Source organism: Anomaloglossus baeobatrachus, chromosome 6, assembly GCF_048569485.1.
Source record: "Anomaloglossus baeobatrachus isolate aAnoBae1 chromosome 6, aAnoBae1.hap1, whole genome shotgun sequence".
In the NCBI taxonomy this organism is placed as follows: domain Eukaryota; kingdom Metazoa; phylum Chordata; class Amphibia; order Anura; family Aromobatidae; genus Anomaloglossus; species Anomaloglossus baeobatrachus.
The window spans coordinates 257,600,396-257,621,532 of record NC_134358.1 but is presented as its reverse complement, the minus strand read 5'-3'; the positions used below and the strand labels follow the sequence as shown (position 1 = coordinate 257,621,532).

Below are 21,137 nucleotides of genomic sequence, written 5' to 3'. Positions count from 1 at the left end.
AGCATTCCGTGAAATGATGGCGACAGCTGTCCCACGTTACTCGGTCCCCAGCCGCCACTATTTCTCCCGGTGTGCCGTCCCCGCGTTGCATAACCACGTGTCACAAAACATCACACGTGCCCTGAACAACGCTGTTTCACCCAAGGTCCACCTAACCACAGACACGTGGACAAGTGCTTGTGGGCAAGGTCGCTACATCTCGTTGAAGGCACACTGGGTTAATATTGTGGAAGCTGGGACCCAGTCTGAGCGAGGGACGGAACACGTCCTTCCCACACCAAGGTTTGCAGGCCCTACCTCAGTCAGTGTTTCACCCACACTCTACAGCTCCGGAATGTCATGCTCTTCAGCCTCCTCCTCCTCCTGCGCATCCTCATCCACTGTACCCTCCACACCAGTCACAAGCTGGAAGCACTGCAGCACTGCCTCGGCGAAGCGGCAACAGGCTGTGCTGAAGCTAATCTGCATAGGTGACAAACCCCACAATGCAGAAGAGCTGTGGACAGCTCTGAAACAGCAGGCAGATCACTGGCTCACACCTCTGAACCTAAAGCCAGGAAAGGTCGTGTGTGACAATGGCCGGAACCTGGTGGCGGCTTTGAGGCAAGGCCAGCTGACACATGTTCCATGCGTGGCCCATGTGCTCAATCTCGTGGTTCAGCAGTTTCTAAAGTCATACCCAGAGCTGTCTGATCTTCTGGTAAAAGTTCGCCGCCTGTCTGCACATTTTCGAAAGTCACCTACTGCTTCAGCCGGCCTTGCCGGCTTTCAGCGCAGTTTGCATCTTCCGGCTCACAGACTGGTGTGTGATGTCCCCACGCGTTGGAATTCAACTCTGCACATGTTGGTCAGGATATGTGAGCAGAAGAGGGCAGTTGTTGAGTACCTGCATCACCTAAGCCGTCGGGAAATGGGTCAAACTCCACACATAACACCTGAGGAGTGGAGATGGATGTCAGACCTATGTACCATCCTCCAAAACTTTGAGGACTCCACCAAGATGGTGAGTGGTGATGACGCCATTATTAGCGTCACCATACCGCTACTCTGCCTTCTAAAACGGTCTCTGCTGAAAAACAAACATGATGCATTGCAGGCGGAGCGCGATGAGTTGCAGCAAGAAACAGTAGTGGGTGTGGGTGATAACACACAGCCCAGCCTCGTCTCATCACAACGTGCAGTGGAGGACTATGACGAGGAGGAGGATGAAGACATGGAGCAACTCTCCGGCCAAATTGAGGATATGACATGCACACCAGTCATATCCTCGGTTCAGCGTGGCTGGCCAGAGGACAGGGTAGATGAGGAGGAGGAGGAGGAGGAGGAGGACAGCATGTTCAGTCATCTTGTTGGTCAGGCTACTGAAGTCCTGGCTGTTAAGAGTCTGGCGCACATGGCTGACTTTATGGTAAGCTGCCTGTCTCGTGACCCTCGCGTTAAGAACATCTTGGCCGACAATCATTACTGGTTGGTAACACTGTTAGACCCACGCTACAAGGAGAACTTTTTGTCTCTTATTCCTGTGGAGGAGAGGTCAACCAAAATGCAGCAGTTCCGGAAGGCCATAGTCACGGAAGTAGGCAAAGCATTCCCCTCACAAAACGCTAGCGGCATAGGTCAGGAATCAGTGGACAACCGAGGCGTACAGCCGAGAGAGGCACAAGTCCAATCCGCCAGAGGTAGGGGAACAGTCTTTAAGATGTGGGACAGTTTTCTCAGCCCCTCACGTACCACAGCCCCTGAGGTGCGGGGTAGTGCCACAAGAAATCCTAAGTTTGCCCAGATGCTGAAGGAGTACCTTGCAGATCGAACAACTGTACTCCGACATTCCTCTGTGCCTTACAATTATTGGGTATCCAAGCTGGACACGTGGCATGAATTGGCTCTCTACGCCTTGGAAGTCCTGGCCTGCCCTGCTGCTAGCGTTTTGTCAGAGCGTGTTTTTAGTGCCGCAGGTGGAATCATTACAGATAAACGCACCCGCCTGTCAACTGAAAATGCTGACAGGCTGACTCTGATCAAGATGAACAAGGGTTGGATTGGGCCAGACTTCACCACACCACCAGCAAATGAGAGCGGAATTTAAAGTTTGCCATGTACCTCCACTCACCCATGGGTACACACTTCTGGACTTTGGATAATCGCTGGACTGCTCCTCCTTCTCCTCATGCGCCACCATGATGATGACCGTTACAAATTGCAATACTTAGGCCTTTGTTTCAGGTATACCCCCAGTGGTAAATTTTTTCACCCATTCTTTGCAGAATGGACATTACAACGACAGGAGACCCGCTCCTTTTCAATGGGAACAATGTTTTGAGGCCCTCATGCACGTCTCTACCCAGGGACAACGTGGAGCCTCCCAATTTTTGGCTGCCCTGCCTAAGGGCTATACTATAATACACCCACTTCCTGACAATGGACACTTAATGTTTTGAGGCCCTCATGCACGTCTCTACCCAGGGACAACGTGGAGCCTCCCAATTTTTGGCTGCCCTGGCAAAGGGCTATACTACAATAGACCCACTTCCTTACAATGGGCACTTCAGGTTTACAGGCCATCATGCACGTCTCTATCCAGGGACAATGTGGAGCCTCCTAATTTTTGGCTGCCCTGCCTAAGGGCTATACTACAATAGACCCACTTCCTTACAATGGGCACTTCAGGTTTACAGGCCATCATGCACGTCTCTATCCAGGGACAATGTGGAGCCTCCCAATTTTTGGCTGCCCTGCCTAAGGGCTATACTACAATAGACCCACTTCCTTACAATGGGCACTTCAGGTTTACAGGCCATCATGCACGTCTCTATCCAGGGACAATGTGGAGCCTCCCAATTTTTGGCTGCCCTGCCTAAGGGCTATACTACAATAGACCCACTTCCTTACAATGGGCACTTCAGGTTTACAGGCCATCATGCACGTCTCTATCCAGGGACAATGTGGAGCCTCCCAATTTTTGGCTGCCCTGCCTAAGGGCTATACTATAATACACCCACTTCCTGACAATGGGCACTTCAGGTTTACAGGCCATCATGCACGTCTCTATCCAGGGACAATGTGGAGCCTCCCAATTTTTGGCTGCCCTGCCTAAGGGCTATACTACAATAGACCCACTTCCTTACAATGGGCACTTCAGGTTTACAGGCCATCATGCACGTCTCTATCCAGGGACAACGTGGAGCCTCCCAATTTTTGGCTGCCCTGGCAAAGGGCTATACTAAAATAGACCCCCTTCCTTACAATGGGCACTTCAGGTTTACAGGCCATCATGCACGTCTCTATCCAGGGACAATGTGGAGCCTCCCAATTTTTGGCTGCCCTGCCTAAGGGCTATACTACAATAGACCCACTTCCTTACAATGGGCACTTCAGGTTTACAGGCCATCATGCACGTCTCTATCCAGGGACAATGTGGAGCCTCCCAATTTTTGGCTGCCCTGCCTAAGGGCTATACTATAATACACCCACTTCCTGACAATGGACACTTAATGTTTTGAGGCCCTCATGCACGTCTCTACCCAGAGACAACGTGGAGCCTCCCAATTTTTGGCTGCCCTGCCTAAGGGCTATACTACAATAGACCCACTTCCTTACAATGGGCACTTCAGGTTTACAGGCCCTCATGCACGTCTGTATGCAGGGGCATTGGTGAACCTCACAATTTTGGACTGCCCTGGCAAAGGAAAATACTACAAAGACTCACTTCCTCAAAATGGGCACATTAGACTCAAGAGGCCTTCATGTACGTCTCTTCTCAGGGACATCGGAGTGCCACACAATGTTTTCACGTAAAATCTTTCATGTATTAATCTCAAAAAGTAACATACACCAGCTCTATCTCACTATTGGGTATGTGCCCTTAACATTTCCGCCATGAAAAATCATTTTGGGGTCATTTTGGAAGGTTTTCTGGTGAGTCCGTAAAAATGGCGTAAAACGCGGACAAAATTGTTCACAGCTGTGACTTTTCAGTGATAAATGCTTCAAGGGGTCTTCCGCATGCTGTTGCCATGTCATTTGAGCACTCTTCTGAGACTTTTGTGACATTTTTAGGGTTTCTCCATGCTGCCGGGGGGTCATTTCACAAAAATACTCGGGTCTCCCATAGGATAACATTGGGCTCGTTGCTCGGCCCGAGTACACGAGTATCTTGGGAGGCTCGGCCCGAGCTTCGAGCACCCGAGCTTTTTAGTACTCGCTCATCACTACTGACGTGTGAAACGGGCCTAAAAGTGAGAATATTGTTGCTACAGCAACATTTTGGGTGAAGTAGCTGTGGATTGAAAATGCTTAATATACTCCTGAATAAAATCCTTGAGGGGTGCAGATTCCAAAATGGGGTCACTTGTGGGGGGTTTCTGACGTATAGGTACCCAAGGGGCCCTGCTAATGTGACATGGTGCGCGAAGTTTATTTCAACTTTTCCAAAATTCAAATGGTGCTCCTTCCATTCCAAGCCCTCCCATTTATCCAAACAGAATGTGGAGAAGGAAATGACATCACAGGTTTTTTTTTCCAAAGGTCTGTGTTCAACCAACTTTATTAACACTGACAAGTCTTAAAAAGCGCACCTAAAAAAACGCATGAAAAACGCATGAAAAACGCATGCGTTTTTGATGCGTTGTTTCTCAAAAAGCATTGTTTACAATTCTCCCCTCTGCCAGAGGGTGCGTTTTTTTCCGCGCGGAAAAAAAAGCAACGTGTGCACATACCCTTATAATGTTGTTATCTTAGGTGCTTGGTTTTCATGTTGAACTTGATTTAGGTACCATATTTAAAAGCATGATTCTGGTGCTGTATTTGTATTATTAGTTTGGTTATAGTGCTGTATATTATTAGACGCCTGTTTTTAGTTAATTGAAATCTGTTATGAGCTTGGCTCTGGTACTATACTTATGAGTTTGGAATTGGGGTTGAAATTTGAGTTTTGAATTTCTGGTACCATATTTACATTGTGTGCTCAGTTTTGGTTAGATTTGTTAGATTTGGTTCTGGCAAGTTAGCTAAGTTAAACTTAAACCTGATATTTTTATATTTTAATAGATTTTGGGGAGAAATCATTTTATCGCACTTATTAGTACATCAGTATTAAAGGATCTCCTCCTGCAACTGTCAGTGCATGTTTTCTTAAGACAGGGGTGGGGAACCTTTTTTCTGCCGAGGGCCAATTGGATATTTGTAACATAATTCATGGGCCGTATAAAATTATTAACATAATTCGTGGGCCATATAAAATTATTAACTTATTTTTTTTATAACTAAAGTTTATTACATTTTTCATAAAAAACAGGGAATAACAAAGTCATATTCTATAAACCTATGGGCTACAGTAGCTCATACCCAAATATATTTCCCAGCATCAGACAATAGCTGAATAAAGAATAACGGATAACGCAATACAAAACAAAACATTGACACACAATGGTGGGGGGGTAAATTTATTAACTTTAAAATTACAAACCAGATGGAATAGCATGCCGCTGCAAGATGCTGTGGTAGCCATGCTGGATCAGTATGCCTTCAATTTTGAATAAATCCCCAACAGTGTCAACATCAAAGCACCCCCACACCATCACACCTCCTCCTCCATGCTTCATGGTGGGAACCAGGCATGTAGAGTCCATCCGTTCACCTTATCTGCGTCGTCCAAAGATGCGGTGGTTGGATCCAAAGATCTCAAATTTGGACTCATCAGACCAAAGCACAGATTTCCACTGGTCTAATGTCCATTTCTTGTGTTCTTTAGCCCAAACAAGTCTCTTTTGCTTGTTGCATGCCCTTAGCAGTGGTTTCCTAGCAGCTATTTTACCATGAAGGCCTGCTGCACAAAGTCTCCTCTTGATAGTTGTTCTATAGATATGTCTGGTGCTAGAACTCTGTGTGGCATTGACCTGGTCTCTAATATGAGCTGCTGTTAACCTGCGATTTCTGAGGCTGGTGACTCAGATAAACGTATCCTCCGCAGCAGAGGTGACTCTTGTTTTTTCTTTTCTGAGGTGGTCTTCATGTGAGCCAGTTTCTTTGTAGCGTTTGATGGTTTTTGCCACTGCACTTGGGGACACTTTCAAAGTTTTCCCAATTTTTCAGACTGACTGACCTTCATTTCTTAATGTAATGATGGCCACTCGTTTTTCTTTACTTAATTGCTTTTTTCTTGCCATAATACAAATTCTAACATTCTATTCAGTAGGACTATCAGCTGTGTATCCACCAGACTTCTGCAAAACACAACTGATGGTCCCAACCCTATTTATAAGGCAAGAAATCCCACTTATTAAACCTGACAGGGCACACCTGTGAAGTGAAAACCATTTCCGGTGACTAAAGCTGGTGTCACACACAGCGACAACGACAACGACGTCGCTGCTACGTCACCATTTTCTGTGACGTTGCAGCGACGTCCCGTCGCTGTGTGTGACATTCAGCAACGACCTGGCCCCTGCTGTGAGGTCGCCGGTCGTTGCTGAATGTCCAGCTTCATTTTTTGGTCGTCACTCTCCCGCTGTGACACACACATCGCTGTGTGTGACAGCGAGAGAGCGACGAAATGAAGCGAGCAGGAGCCGGCACTGGCACCTGCGGTAAGCTGTAACCAGCGTAAACATCGGGTAACCAAGGGAAGACCTTTCCCTGGTTACCCGATGTTTACGCTGGTTACCAGCCTCCGCCGCTCTTGCTGCCAGTGCCGGCTCCTGCACTGTGACATGTGGCTGCAGTATGCATCGGGTAATTAACCCAATGTATACTGTAGCAAGGAGAGCAAGGAGCCAGCGCTAAGCAGTGCGCGCGGCTCCCTGCTCTCTGAACTGTGACATGTAGCTGCAGCACACATCGGGTTAATTAACCCGATGTGTGCTGCAGGAGAGCAAGGAGCCAGCGCTAAGCGCGGCTCCCTGCTCTCTGCACATGTAGCACAGCGACGTTATGATCGCTGCTTCTGCTGTGTTTGACAGCTAAGCAGCGATCATAACAGCGACTTACAAGGTCGCTGTTACGTCACCGAAAATGGTGACGTAACAGCGACGTCGTTGTCGCTGTCGTTTAGTGTGAACCCAGCTTAACTCTTGAAGCTAATCAAGAGAATGCCAAGAGTGTGCAAAGCAGTAATCAAAGCAAAAGGTGGCTACTTTGAAGAACCTAAAATATAAGACATATTTTCAGTTGTTTCACACTTTTTTGTTAAGTATTTCATTCCCCATTTGTTAATTCATAGTTTTGATGCCTTCAATGTGAATCTACAATTTTCAGAGTCATGAAAATAAAGAAAACTCTTTGAATGAGAAGGTGTGTCCAAACATTTGGTCTGTACTGTATGTCCCCATCCTGGTTTACATGTCCCCATCATGATATATATATGTCTCCCTCCTGGTATATTCGTCCCCATCCTGGGCCCCTCCTGGTATATATGTCCGCATCCTGGTAAATATGTCTCCATTCTGTTTGTGGCTCAAGAAAAAAAAAACACTGTATTCACCCTACCAGGCTCCCACATTGCTCAGCATTCTCCTCTGCAGTCAGCGCACAGTGGCCGGCAGCTGACATTGATGTCTGAGCTATCACTGTAATCACTGTAAAGCACTGCAATGGATTTGCAATGGATTTTCAATGTGTAAAACAATACAAACAAAACTGCAGACAGCCTACACACTTGCCTAAATCATTTACACTGACGTATGCTGCCTGTCTTTAAGGTCAGAAACCAATACTTTGGCAAGTGTGTCAGCTGTCAGGACACTGCTGCAGGAGATCATAGTTCAATAACTTTGTGACCCTTCCCTTCTCCACCTGCCACTTAGATTGTTAAAGTGCTGTTGGTCAGCGCAGAAGGAATCTATCACATGCAAAAGCAGATCAAAGCAGGTTGGATCTGCGCTTTGGGCAAAGCAACGCTTAATTGAGGGAGAATATTCATGATGCATCTGTATCAGTTTTCCCAGGATGATAATACAGTTGGAACTGGGGCTAAGCAATATAGCCTAAAAATAAAATCTTGAGGTTTTTTCACCATATGGATAATTATTAGAGATGTGCCACCACCCTAGTGTTCAAGTTCGGTTCAGTTCGTCGAACGGCGGGTGTGTTCGACGAACTTTCGTTGAACATTTTTGAACACCGTCGAACACCATTGAAAACAATAGCAGGCAAACACAAACACATACAAACACATAGAAAACACCTTCTAAGGTGTCCAAAAGATGACAAACAACTCAGAAGACACCACAAACACATGGAAAAGTGACAAGTACATATACTCATGCTGAAAGAAAAGAGCTGGACGAGTAAAAGGAGGAGGAGACACAGATATAGGAGTATCTCCAAGTGAACATCGATGCCATGACTGTGCAACTGGAGCCTTGCTCATTTTGGGCTTCTGATCTGGAAAAATGGCCTGAGCTCGCCACTTACACCTTGGAGATCTTGTCATGTCCCGCAGCCAGCGTTCTCTCGGAACATGTCTTCAGTGCTGCTGGTGGTGTGCTGACAGATAAGCGCACGTGTCTATCTAGTGACAATGTGGACAGACTAACGTTAATCAAGATGAACAAGTCATGGATCCGCAAGGACTTTTTTACCCCTGTGTCATCCTGGGGAGACTAAAGGCTTGAGGATTTTTGAAATTGCTTCATGAAAAGAACCATTTTAAGTTTGCAACTATGGGACAATTGATGCCACTTAAGTGGTGTCTGTGCCCAAATTTTTGGAAAAAATGGAGACTCTTGTTGGAGTCCCCTTGCTGTGTTTTACATGACTTTAGAAGGGCATGACATGCCTAAGAGGTTGACTTTTAGCATCTGCAAGCTGTTGGCTACAGAAATGCTGCCTTTCCGCCTGGTGGACACAGAGGGTTTTCAAGACCTTATGTCTAGTGTTGAGCGAACCCGGATCCTCAAAATCTCTCTCTCTCTCTCCTCTCTCTCTCTCTCCCTCTCTCTCTCTCCCTCTCCCTCTCTCCTTCTCTCCCTCTCTCCTCTCTTCCCCATTGATTTTTATGGCCGCGGATTCCGGATTGGATTCGGACTTCGGCGGCAACCCGATCCGGATCCGCCGGACCCGGATTATGACCGATCCGCTCAACTCTACTTATGTCCATCGCAGTGCCCCAGTACCAGAAGCCCAGTTGCCACTATTTGTCCAAGAAAGGTGGGCCTGCGCTACACCAGCATGTCGCACACAACATCACCGCTTCCTTGAGAACTTCTGTGTGTGACAGGGTGCATTTCACCACAAATACTTGAACCAGTAAGCATGGACAGGGGCATTACATGTTGCTGACTGGGCACTGGGTAACTATGGTGAGAGATGGAGAAGGGTTTCCTGTACAAGTCTTGCCGTCCCCACGAGTTGTGCGTCAATCCTCTGTATATAGAAGTTCCTCCACTGCTTCTGCCTCCTCAATCTCGTCTCAGTCCTCCATCTCCGCCCAAAGCCTGTCTGGTAAGGCCACCCGCGTTGTAACTGCGCACAAGGTATCCCGCACACCTCCTTATTATGCTGGCAGCAGAGCTCAACGGCATCAGGTGGTCTTTACTTTGAAATGTATGGGAAATGTGAGTCACACCGCTGAGGAGTTGTGGTAAGCTCTGGAGACCGAGTTTCATCAATGGTTGTCTCCACTCAACCTGCAGCCAGGGAAGGCCGTGTGCGACAATGCTGCAAACCTGGGTGCGGACCTTCGCCGGGGCAATGTGACACATGTGCCTTGTATGTCTCACGTGTTGAACCTGGTTGTCCAGCAATTTTAAACCCACTATCCTGGCCTAGATGGGCTTCTGCAGAGGGCACAGTGTAACGCCTGCCTGGATCCACAAACTCAGACGGGCTGTAAAGGATAGGCTAGAGCAGTGATGGCGAACCTATGGCACGCGTGCCAGACTGGGCACGCACAGCCCTTTTTGCTGGCACGCGCGATGTCGCCACACTGCGCCACTTTGAACTGCCGGTGTGATTGCGCCAGCAGTTCTAAGTGGTGTTTAGTAGAGGAGACATTTCTCCTCACTCTGACATGCCTCCTCTCCTGGGCTGCAGGCCTGTTGCCTGAGAGATGGAGGAGCGTCAGTAGGCGGCGCCGGCGTCTTGTGGCCGCACGGGAACTGAAGTGACTGAGGACGCAGCAGCGGAGGAGTGGGGGCTAGAAGGTGAGGTTTTTTTTATTTTTAAGCTCTGTGCGGCTGTGCCAAGGTGTGGGGGGATTGAGCCAGCACGGGGGAAACATGGGAGCACGGGGCATATACAAACAGAGCACGGGGCAAACAGAGCAAGGGGCAAACAGAGCATGGGGCATACAGAGCACGGGGCATACAGAGCACGGGGCATACAGAGCACGGGGCAAACATGGGAGCACGGGGCATATACAAACAGAGTACGGGGCATATACAAACAGAGCACGGGGCATACAGAGCATGGGACATACAGAGCATGGGACATACAGACCACGGGGCATACAGAGCACGGGGCATACAGAGCACGAGGCATACAGTGCACGGGGCATACAGAGCACGGAGCAAACATGGGAGCACGGAGCACATACAAACAGAGTATGGGGCATATACAAACAGAGCACGGGGCATACAGAGCACGGGGCATACAGAGCACGGGGCATACAGAGCACGGGTCAAACATGGGAGCACGGGGCATATACAGAGTGCGAGGCATATACAAACAGAGCACGGGGCATACAGAGCACGGGGCATACAGAGCACGGGGCATACAGAGCACGGGTCAAACATGGGAGCACGGGGCATATACAGAGTGCGAGGCATATACAAACAGAGCACGGGGCATACAGAGCACGGGGCATACAGAGCACGGGACATACAGAGCAGGGGGCATACAGAGCACGGGGCATACAGTGCACGGGGCATACAGAGCACGGGGCATATACAAACAGAGCACGGGGCAAACAGAGCACGGGGCAAACAGATCACGGGGCAAACAGAGCACAGGGCAAATATGGGAGCACGGGGCATATGCAAACGGAGCACGGGGCAAACAGAGCACGGGGCATACAAAGCACGGGGTATACAGAGCACGGGGCAAACAAAGCACGGGGCAAACATGGAGAGCACGGGACATACAGAGCACGGGGAAAACATGGAGAGCACAGGGCAAACATGGCTGCAAGGATGGGGGAAACGTGCAAAGATGGAGAGAAACGTGCAAAGATGGGGGAAACGTGCAAAGAGGGAGAGAAACATGCAAAGATGGGGGAAACATGGCTGCAAAGATGGGGGAAACATGGCAGCAAGGATGGGGGAAACATGCAAAGATGGAGAGAAACGTGCAAAGATGGGGGAAACGTGCAAAGAGGGAGAGAAACATGCAAAGATGGGGGAAACATGGCTGCAAGGATGGGGGAAACATGCAAGGATGGGGGAAACATGGCTGCAAGGATGGGGGAAACATGCAAGGATGGGGGGAAAATGGCTGCAAGGATGGGGGTAAACATGACTGCAAGGATAGGGGTAAACATGACTGCAAGAATGGGTGAAACATAACTGTAAGCATGGGTGGAAACATGACTGCAAGGATGGGGAACATTTAGCAGGAAGGGAAACATACCAGGAAGGGGTACATTTACCAGTATGGGGGATACATTTACCAGGATGGGGGATACATTTACCAGAATGGGGGGGAAACATGAAAGGATGGGGGTACATGAACATTCCAGGATGAGGGAAAATGCCAGCATGGGGAACATTTAGCAGGAAGGGTGACATTTATCAGGATGGGGTACATTTACCAGGAAAGGGGACATTTACCAAGATAAGGGAACATGCCTGGATGAGGTACATTTACCAGGATGCGGTCATTTAACAGCATGGGGGAACATGCCAGGATGGGATACATTTACAATGATGGGGTACATTTACCAGGATGGGGTATATTTACCTTGAATGGGGTACATTTACCAGGATGGGGCCATGATGTGGACAAATATACCAGACTGTAGGAAATATATATATCAGGATGGGGGACATGTTTACCAGGAAGTGGCCAGGAAGGGGGACAGAACTACACAATGAAAGGGGAGGGGAGCAACTCATACATCTTTATGGGATTTCAAGATGTTCAGACTTTAAAATGTAGATGTGGATTATAGGGCGACATCTGATTGCATTCCAGGCTAAAATCTCTGTCTAACATGCTGCAATTTTTTTCAGAAAGATCAATCCAACTGCTGTGTCAGGAAAGGGCAGAGGCTCCGCTTCAATGTGTGGTAAGCACGAATGAGCGTGATGCCCCCTGCTGAAGAGAAGAGAAGACGGCAAAGGTAAGGTTAAAATCAACTATTTACATAATAGGATTTATTGGCACGTCGGAAAAAAAAAATGGGTTTAGGGCTACAGTTTGGGCACTCGGCCTGTAAAAGGTTCGCCATGACTGGGCTAGAGGGAAGCCACTCACCAGGCAGGAACCCTAGAAGCCTGAAACCCTTTAACCCCTATACAGGGATTTGGAATTACACAGGGCCCAAGGTGATCACTACCTGCGGAAGGCTGCAGTCCGAGAGAGTAGTAGTCAGGCAGGGTCAAACCAGACATTGTGGAACAGGGACAGAATCGGCAGGCAAGGACATAATCAGAAAACAAGCAGAGGGCAAATCTGGATCGGGCAACGAGGTACATAAACAGCAGGCAGGAGACGTAGTCAGGGAACAAGCGGTGGTCAAATCCGGATCGGGCAGCGAGGTACATAAACAGCAGGCAGGGACGTCGTCAGGAAACAAGCGGTAGTCAGCACACAAAATCACAAAACAGAGCAGGGCGGAACTGGAACCAGAAGTTCAGAACTATCTCTGGCAGTGGTGAGCAGACAGGAGAGGCATTAAAAAAGGTGTGGTGTCTTCCCATAGGTTGTAGCTGGATTATGGTACTTTATCTGGACGACACCTGCCACCTACAATCAGCCAGTGGTACTGCAGATCCCAAGGAAACCCAGCCCAGTGGATGAGCGGAGTCTGCGCTCACCGGCGCCGCTGGCATCGACTCCTCTCCCATCACCAGCACTATCCATGGCAGGAACACGGCGTCGCCTGGAGATAGGAGTAGAAGTCGCTGGAGCGGACTCCGGTGGCGACGTAACACACGGTCGCTATGTGCTTACTTCCACCGTTCACACCCTGCAGCTCAACGACTTGCATCGCTCCAGAAGTCTTTCAGCCTGCCGATTCACCGGCTGAAATGTGATGTGCCGACACGCTTGAATTCGACTCTGCAGATGTTGCAGCAACTGTGGCAGCACTGCCGAGCCCTGGTGCAATATGTTATGACGTATAGCCTGGGCCAACGAGATCAATAGGTGGGACAGATCATGCTGCTGGAGTGGTCTCAGATCAAGGACCTATGCACCCTTCTGCACAGTTTCGAAATGGCGCCGAAGATGTTTAGCGCTGACAATACCATTATCAGCATCACAATTCCGGTCATCTACATGCTGGAGCACACTCTAAACAGTATTGGGAGTCAGGTGGTGGGACAAGAGGAAGGGGAGGAAGTACAGGAGGAGTCATATGTAGAAGGAATAACAAGATCTCCAAGGTCCAGACAGTCAGCAGCACCAAGGGACGGTGGGGGAGAGGGATTAACAAGGGCGCATGGTAGCAGCCAAACTGTTGAGGAAGGTGCAGGAGCCCAGGAAGAAATGGAGGATGAATTGGCGATGGGCATGGAAGACTCAGCAGATGAGGGACACCTTGATCACATTTCTGTTATGCGAGGTTGGGGGGAGAGGGCAGAGAAAGGAAGCATGATTCTCACCTCGCCGCCAACAACACAGCAAGGACTTGGTCCTCCTGGATGCGCAAGACACATGAGCGCCTTCTTGCTGCACTACCTACAACATGACCCTCAGATTGTCAGAATTTAAAGTAATGCTGACTACTGGGTTACCACACTCTTAGATCCCCGGTACAAGACAAAATGTGGTGAAATAATTCCTGCCATAGAAAGGGACGCACGTATACAGAAGTATCAGCAGAAGCTGTTACACAATCTTAGATCGGCTTTTCCACTAAACACCAGTGGTGCACAGAATGAATCTCACAGCTTTGTCATGGCTAGGAGGAAATGGTCTTTTACTTGTCCACATCTGAGGGACCGAGGGCTGGCTGCTGTGCTGAGACGGTGTTGAGTAGGGTGTCCCTGCAGAGTTGCAAATTTGGTCATATACAAAATGAGTGGAAAAAGGCCAGATGCTGGTGGAAAGGGGAACAGGCCTGTTGGAAAGGGAAAAAAAAGTTTGTGTCCGTGGGGTAGGTGGTAAAGCAACAGTAACATCTGCTGAAACACCATCCTCCAGCCAAAATAAGATGTCTACTTCTTTCAGTGGACAATCTGATATGATCCCTTTCTTACGGACATGACCATCGCTACCAAATGTAGATGAGGCACCAAAAGAGCAGGTGCTTGAATGGATCTCAAATGCTCCATCAAGTGGCTTCTCCTCCACCTCAACTTCAACATCCCAAATACTCCAGTCCTCTGAGGTGTCACCCCAATTGCACTTGCTTCCTACCAGCACTCAAGTCTCCACCCACCCTGCTGAGTATGGGGTAACAGAGATGGTTGAGTCTGCAGAGCTGTTCAGTCACACTATAGCCTGGGAATCAGAGGTCTGCTCCAAAGCTGAAGTGAGTCCAGACAAGCAAATGATCTGCACTGATGCCCAAAAGCTTTGCGAGTTGGATGCAGGCCCAGATGAAGAAGGTTCTGAGCATAATGTAGACCCTCATTCCCAAACTGTAACTCCTCTTGGTGGAGACAATAAAGAACATGCCGATGAGACTCAGATACCTGGTTGGAATGACAACTTTACTATTCGGTCAGGGCAGGAAGAGGTTGGCTCTGAGGACGAGGAGAGTGAGAACACACAGGGTGATGATGAGGTTGCAGATCCCACTTACTGTCAACCCACAGTCAGCCAGTCGATGAGGTCAGCAGAGGAGGTGGAGGAGGATGCTACTGACGACAAGGTTAGGTTGCACCTTCATGGACAGAGACGGAGTACTGGAAGCACGAACAACTGCATCCTCAGCCATAACTCTGCCTCTGAGTAGAAGTCGTGGTGGCTCTGCAGGTTGCATGGGCTCTAAGCCTTGCCTAGCCTCGGCCTTTTTTTTACATCGCAAAGGATCACCCATCTCATATCATCTGTAAGATTTGTCACCAATGTCTAAGTAGAGGTTAAAAACTGACTAGTTTGAGTACTTCGTCCATGAACCTTCACATGGATATGAAGCATAAGTTGCAGTGGGAAGCTCACTGTGCTACAATGCGGCCTAGCGGGGCGGGCCAACCACTGTCTGCCCCATCAAGTATATCCGCGTGCTCTTCATCCTTTGTGACTGTGGGAACAGCAGTCACACATGCTTTTGGACGCAGACCTTCCACCTCTTTACCCGCAACAGGCAGTGTGATTGGCAGGTCGTCAGTTGTTTTGGAAGAGGAAACAGCTGCTGGTGTTGTGCTCTCTCAGACATCGAGAGCACGACCTTTGGATGAAGGCAACATTATATCTCCGCCTGCACCTTCCTCACAGATTGCATGGGCTAGCTGCAGTTAAAAATTGGCAACTGGAGACAGTGGTGTATCTTATTTTACAAGAGTGCTACACCACTGAATATCAGACACTGATATTATGCAAAAAGGGATTGCCTGGGCTAACTGCACTTAAAAATTGGCTACTGGATAGACAGGCGGTGTAGCTTACTTTACAGCGGGGCTGCAACACTGACTACCAGACACTGCTACTATGCCCAAGGGATTGCCTGGGGTAGCTGCAGTAAAAAATTGGCTACTGGATAGACAGGTGGTGTAGCTTTCTACACAGCAGTGCTATACTACCTGCCCAAAAGGGTTGCCTGAGCTAGATTTGGCCAGATGCTGTGAAAAACACTTGCACAGCACTGTCACAGACCTGCCTGGCAAAAATTGCTAGGAACTACTCTAACCTAGCCCTCAAAATGGCTGAAATTACAACTAGTCCCTACTCCCTAAACCTATCTCTCTATTAAACTTTATAGCGCCCACAGCAGCAGTAGTGGTGACTGACGCATAACTGCAGCACTGAGGTATTGGCGGCGATGGGGAAAATGTCCTGGTCTTATAGGGAAAGGACATGTGACATACACAGCCAATGACACATGCCCTTGCTTGTGTGTAAAAAATGCACTTTGCTGTGTGCGTGTGTGTGTGATTGGCTGACAGCCTGCACCTCCCTACTGTACATGCGGTTAGGGAAAAAAAAATGGAGATCGCCATTATTATTTTAGCAGCACTGATCTAAACCCCGCCCCCCCAGCTGATATAGTGGTAATGTATTATAGACATACAGTATTAACATGCTATAAAATACTGCTGACTCTTTTTCAACATTCTTTATTCTTCTCTGCTTTGGATATAACCTTCTATTTGCTTTTCATCCCCTTATAGATGTCACTCCCCCTCCTCCAGCCCCTTTTGATCACAGAATTGTTTCAGCGAAACACGCTCAAATTAATAACTTTTACATCGTGGAGAAAACTCAGGTACTTGGTGGGTAAGTTGCTAATCCGCTGTGTTCTGTATTTATGAAATAAATAATACTCATAATCGAGGTGCACTTACAGAAGAGGGTCCCTGTGAAATAACAATATGTGGGCCCTTTGCAGTCCAATAGTGCATCATAATGCACAATTTCACCTGCTCTGGGGTTGACAATGGGGCCCCCTTACCTCAAGCCCCTGTGCAGCTCTTCCGGTTGCACCAATTATATGTCCATCCCTGCTCATAATTCATATCCGAGGTATCCTGATGGGTTTCAGTAATTGTTGATTTTATTTGGTCTTTCTATCCACTTTTAATGTAAGGTACTGCTTTTATTTACAGTGGGAGGTTTGGTCAAGTGCACAGATGTGTAGAAAAAGCCACAGGACTTACCCTGGCCGCAAAAATCATCAAGGTCAGAGGACACAAGGAAAAGGTTTGTGACATTTCTAACTTTGTGACATTACCCTCCATAGCATAATTTGGTCTGTAGAAACGAAATTAAACAAATTTGAAAAGTATATGAACCTGTCAGAATTCTATATGTAATACATGTAGTGTTATGTAACAAATATGTTTTTTTTTATTCCATTGGATGCTGTATGTATTGGATTGTTCTTCCATAGAAGCATTGCTTTTAGGAGTGGTAATATCCTTCTATACCACAATTATTGGGCTCGGTTCAGGTTCACCACGACAAGGAATCTGTGCCACCCCATACTACAAGGAGACAGTGTGGCAGTAAACTAGAGAGCCATAAGACCTCCATGTGTCGCGGGCGGAGGGGCCGCGCTCGCTACGCTCGGGTCCGCGGCTGCTGCTGCTGCTGCTCGGTGGCTCTAGCGGTGGGCCGGACCCGGGGACTCGAGCAGCGCTCCTCGCCCACGAGTGAAAAGGGGGTTGGTTTGTTTTGGGAGATAGTTCGTGGCGCCACCCATGGGTCGTGGTGATAATGGGCACCACCGCTGCTGGTAACGGGGATCCCGGGAGCGATGGCAGGGAGCAGCCAGGATGTTGTCCCCTCCGTGGGTAGAGGTTGGTGATCCCGGGGCCCGGTTGTGGAACGGGGAGGCTGGATGGCTGGGGTGCAGGGTTGCAGGGGCAGCGCGGCGCGGTGCCGGATGGCACTGTGGTACTCACTCAGGTACAAATTCACAGAGTCTCTGGTAAACCAAACAGCTGGATGGACGGGTCCCGCAGCCGGCTGCAGTGTCTCCGCTCTCCCCGGACAGGTTGATGGCGGCTGTCTTTCCCTGCACCTGTGTATGTATGTGTTGACTCTGATGGCTTGCCAATGGTAGTCCGCTCCCCGGCGTATAGGTACCGGAGGAGCCCGTGTTGGCCGCAGGCGCTGGCCCTTGGATCTCTAGCCCGTGGCAGCGGCTGTATATCCTCACGGTGTGGACTGTTGCATTCTGTCGGGTCCTGGGTGTTAGGAAACCCCTGGGGTTCCGGTCACTCTCGGATTTGACCGTTGTCGGCGGCTCCAAGCCTAGTCGGGGTCCGATGGCCCCGCCTTTGTGCTTAGCCTCACTCCACTCCCCGGTTCGGTACCGGCGGGCCACCGCCCGACCCCGGTCCCACGGCTCTGCAGAGATCCACCAACTCCTGCAGACATCCACCACCATCTGCCAACCCCGCCGACAGTGCCTCGGCTCCCACCCAGACACTTAATAGGTTCTGTCCTCTCACTTTCACCTCCAAACTTAATCTGTCACTTTTCCCACCTCCAGGCCTGTGAACTCCTCGGTGGGTGGGGCCAACCGCCTGGCTCCGCCCCACCTGTTGTAGACATCAGACCCTGGAGGGAGGCAACAAGGGTTTTTGTTTGACTGGTGTGAACTATCCAGGGGAGGGGGTGTGTGTGATGTTATGTTTGTGGCTACCTGGCTAGTCCAGGGCGCCACATTCCCCCTTGGTGAAATGCAGACTGTCCGCGGGCTGCCCGTCCATCACCGGTTTTATTTTTCTGCAAAATATAAATTAACATGGGAAACAGTTAAACATAAGTATACTTTTCATTCTTCCCTTATGGGAGGCTCGGCACTTTAATGTTGCAAAACAGATAAAAACATTTTTAATAATAACGGACGGGGTCATGTTCCTCCGCTTCCCCACCCAAGCAACCTACACCTTGATGCTGCCCCTAAGAAATGGGCAGCACCCCTCTTCCCCATCCCGAAAGCAGGAACTCGGTTCCAGGTCACCCAAGCGGGAACGGGTACGGTGTCTCGCACCCGGCTGTCATTTCAGGGGACCCCACGTCCAGGAGGACCCCTGACCCCCGGAGGATGGCCACCGGTCTTGGTGGTGGCCGGGCCCCAGCCTACTCTGCTGCGGGCCCTTCCTCCAATCTGCCTCTCTGGAGGCAGTAACGGAACACAGCCCAGCAAATTATTTACAAGACCACAAGTTCGTGGTTGGCTTGCAAGTTCTCAGCCTTGTCTCTGAAGGGGCTAGTAGAAACACATAAAGTCCCCACGGGGACAACTTGTCTGCAACGGGCGGTAAAATCAACTTGTTGGCAATCAGGTTATAAACTCGGATGATTAATGTTCATTCATTCAGTTGAAACAGGGTGCTGAGGGTCCCAACAGGGACAACTGGGTTGGAACGGTGGACCACTGCCTTTATTTGAGGTCGCCCTCCTCATACTCTTCTTCCAACTCGACATCCGGATGGTAAAGTGGGGGAGGGGACTGGGACCGCATCTGGACACCGCGGCCTTCCCTCTGCTTCACATCTAGGGCAAAGCAGCCCCTCTCCCTGCAATGTCGGGTGTAGGTCACCAGGTCGCCCGGTTGCAGGTCACGACCCGGGTGGCCCGTTGGTAAATGAGAGTTCACATCCCGGCGTGCCACAAATATCTCGGCCTCCAGGCCCGGTTCATAGACGAAGCCATATCCCCGCTGAGGGTCAAACCGCCTGACCTGGCCCTCGTAGATTGGGCCCCGCACCCGGAAAGTGGCATTGTGCAGGTTGTCCTTTTCTTTTATGGTGTGAGCCAGCACCTCGGGCCTCTGCTGCTCTCAGGCGGCAATCTTGAGGCCCAGCGGGCTCGGCTCCCTGTCCCAGTAGGGGGCGTTTGCGTGCCCCTGCGCGCGGGTCGGGCCCCGCTGGACTTCCCCCACACCGGCCATGACTGGTACTCTCTTTGGGGGGTCCTGCGGTGAAGCGGCCTGGGCTGCTGCTTTGCAGCAGCGACCCGGCGCAGCCTCAGCCGAGGCGTGGAGTTTGGGGACAACAGGCCTCACCTGCTGTGCCTTCCCGCTCACGGCTCACACTTCTTCTGTAGCCGGACGGACTGCCGGAGCCGGGACTGTCTTGGGCGCGGCCGCTTCCGGGGCCGATGGCTCCTTTTCGCGGACGGGCACCTCCCACTGGATCTTCCATGGCAGCGGGAGCGGTGCGGTTCGTTCGCGGGCAACGCTTACAGGCGGGTCCTCCAGGGCGGACGGGCTGAACTCCGCTACCGGTGTTGGGGGCAGCGGGCCTAGTGGTGGGGCAGCAACAGCCGGTGCAGATGGCGGGGGAGGCAGCAGGGTGAACGGGCACAGACCGGGCCCCTCAGCCGCAGCGACTGATCCTTCAAGGACACAGGGGCGTGGGTCACTTACCCGCTCCTCCAACACTGTCTCCACCTCGCGTCTCCGCACGGCTGCCGCCACTTCCTCCATTTCAGCCACCCATCGCTCCATCAGGAATCGGACTTGGGCCTGCAAGCGGCAGCACATTTGCGCGGTCTGGGCCTCCACCCACGCCGCTGTTCCTGGCGTGGGCTCCGGGATCTCAGCATTGCCGGACGGGATGGACATACTGGCGCTTGTGCTTCCATGAACCGGATGTATAGCAGAGTCCTGGCGTCCCTGCTCTTTATACCTTCGGTTACATCAGGCACACCTGCATCCGCCCCCCCTTGGTTTTTTCTAGCACTTCCCGATGGCCCCGCCTTTGTGCTTAGCCTCACTCCGCTCCCCGGTTCGGTACCGGCAGGCCACCGCCCAACCCCGGTCCCACGGCTCCGCAGAGATCCACCAACTCCTGCAGACGGCCACCACCGTCTGCCAACCCCGCCGACAGTGCCTGGGCTCCCACCCAGACACTTAACAGGTTCTGTCCTCTCACTTTCACCTCCAAACTTAATCTGTCACTTTTCCCACCTCCAGGCCTGTGAACTCCTCCGTGGGTGGGGCCAACCGCCTGGCTCCGCCTCACCTGTTGTGGACATCAGACCCTGGAGGGAGGCAACAAGGGTTTTTGTTTGACTGGTGTGAACTATCCAGGGGAGGGGGTGTGTGTGATGTTATGTTTGTGGCTACCTGGCTAGTCCAGGGCGCCACACATGGATTGCTGTGAAGGATTTCTGCACATACACTGTGTGCAGACGTATTAGGCAAATTAATATTTTTATCACATGATAATTTTTATACATGTCCTACTCCAAGCTGTATAAGCTTGTGAGCCAACTACCAATTAAGTAATAAGGTGATGTGCATCTCTGTAATGAGGAGGGGTGTGGTGTAATGACATCAACACCCTATATAAGGGGTGCATACTTATTAGGCAACTTCCTTTCCTTTGGCAAAATGGGTCAGAAGAGAGATTTCACGG

The 21,137-nt window shown here is 50.2% G+C and overlaps 1 protein-coding gene across 2 annotated transcripts in view; it reads left to right on the top strand.

Annotated features, from left to right (window-relative positions):
- The window catches only part of MYLK4 (myosin light chain kinase family member 4), a 252,149-nt gene that overhangs the window by 187,928 nt on the left and 43,084 nt on the right, over nt 1-21,137 (top strand). For both annotated transcript variants that reach the window (XM_075314815.1, XM_075314814.1), the window contains exons 5-6: nt 16,434-16,539; nt 16,869-16,962. In XM_075314815.1, the coding sequence (XP_075170930.1) occupies nt 16,434-16,539; nt 16,869-16,962 (200 nt within the window). The remainder of the gene's footprint in view (nt 1-16,433; nt 16,540-16,868; nt 16,963-21,137) is intronic.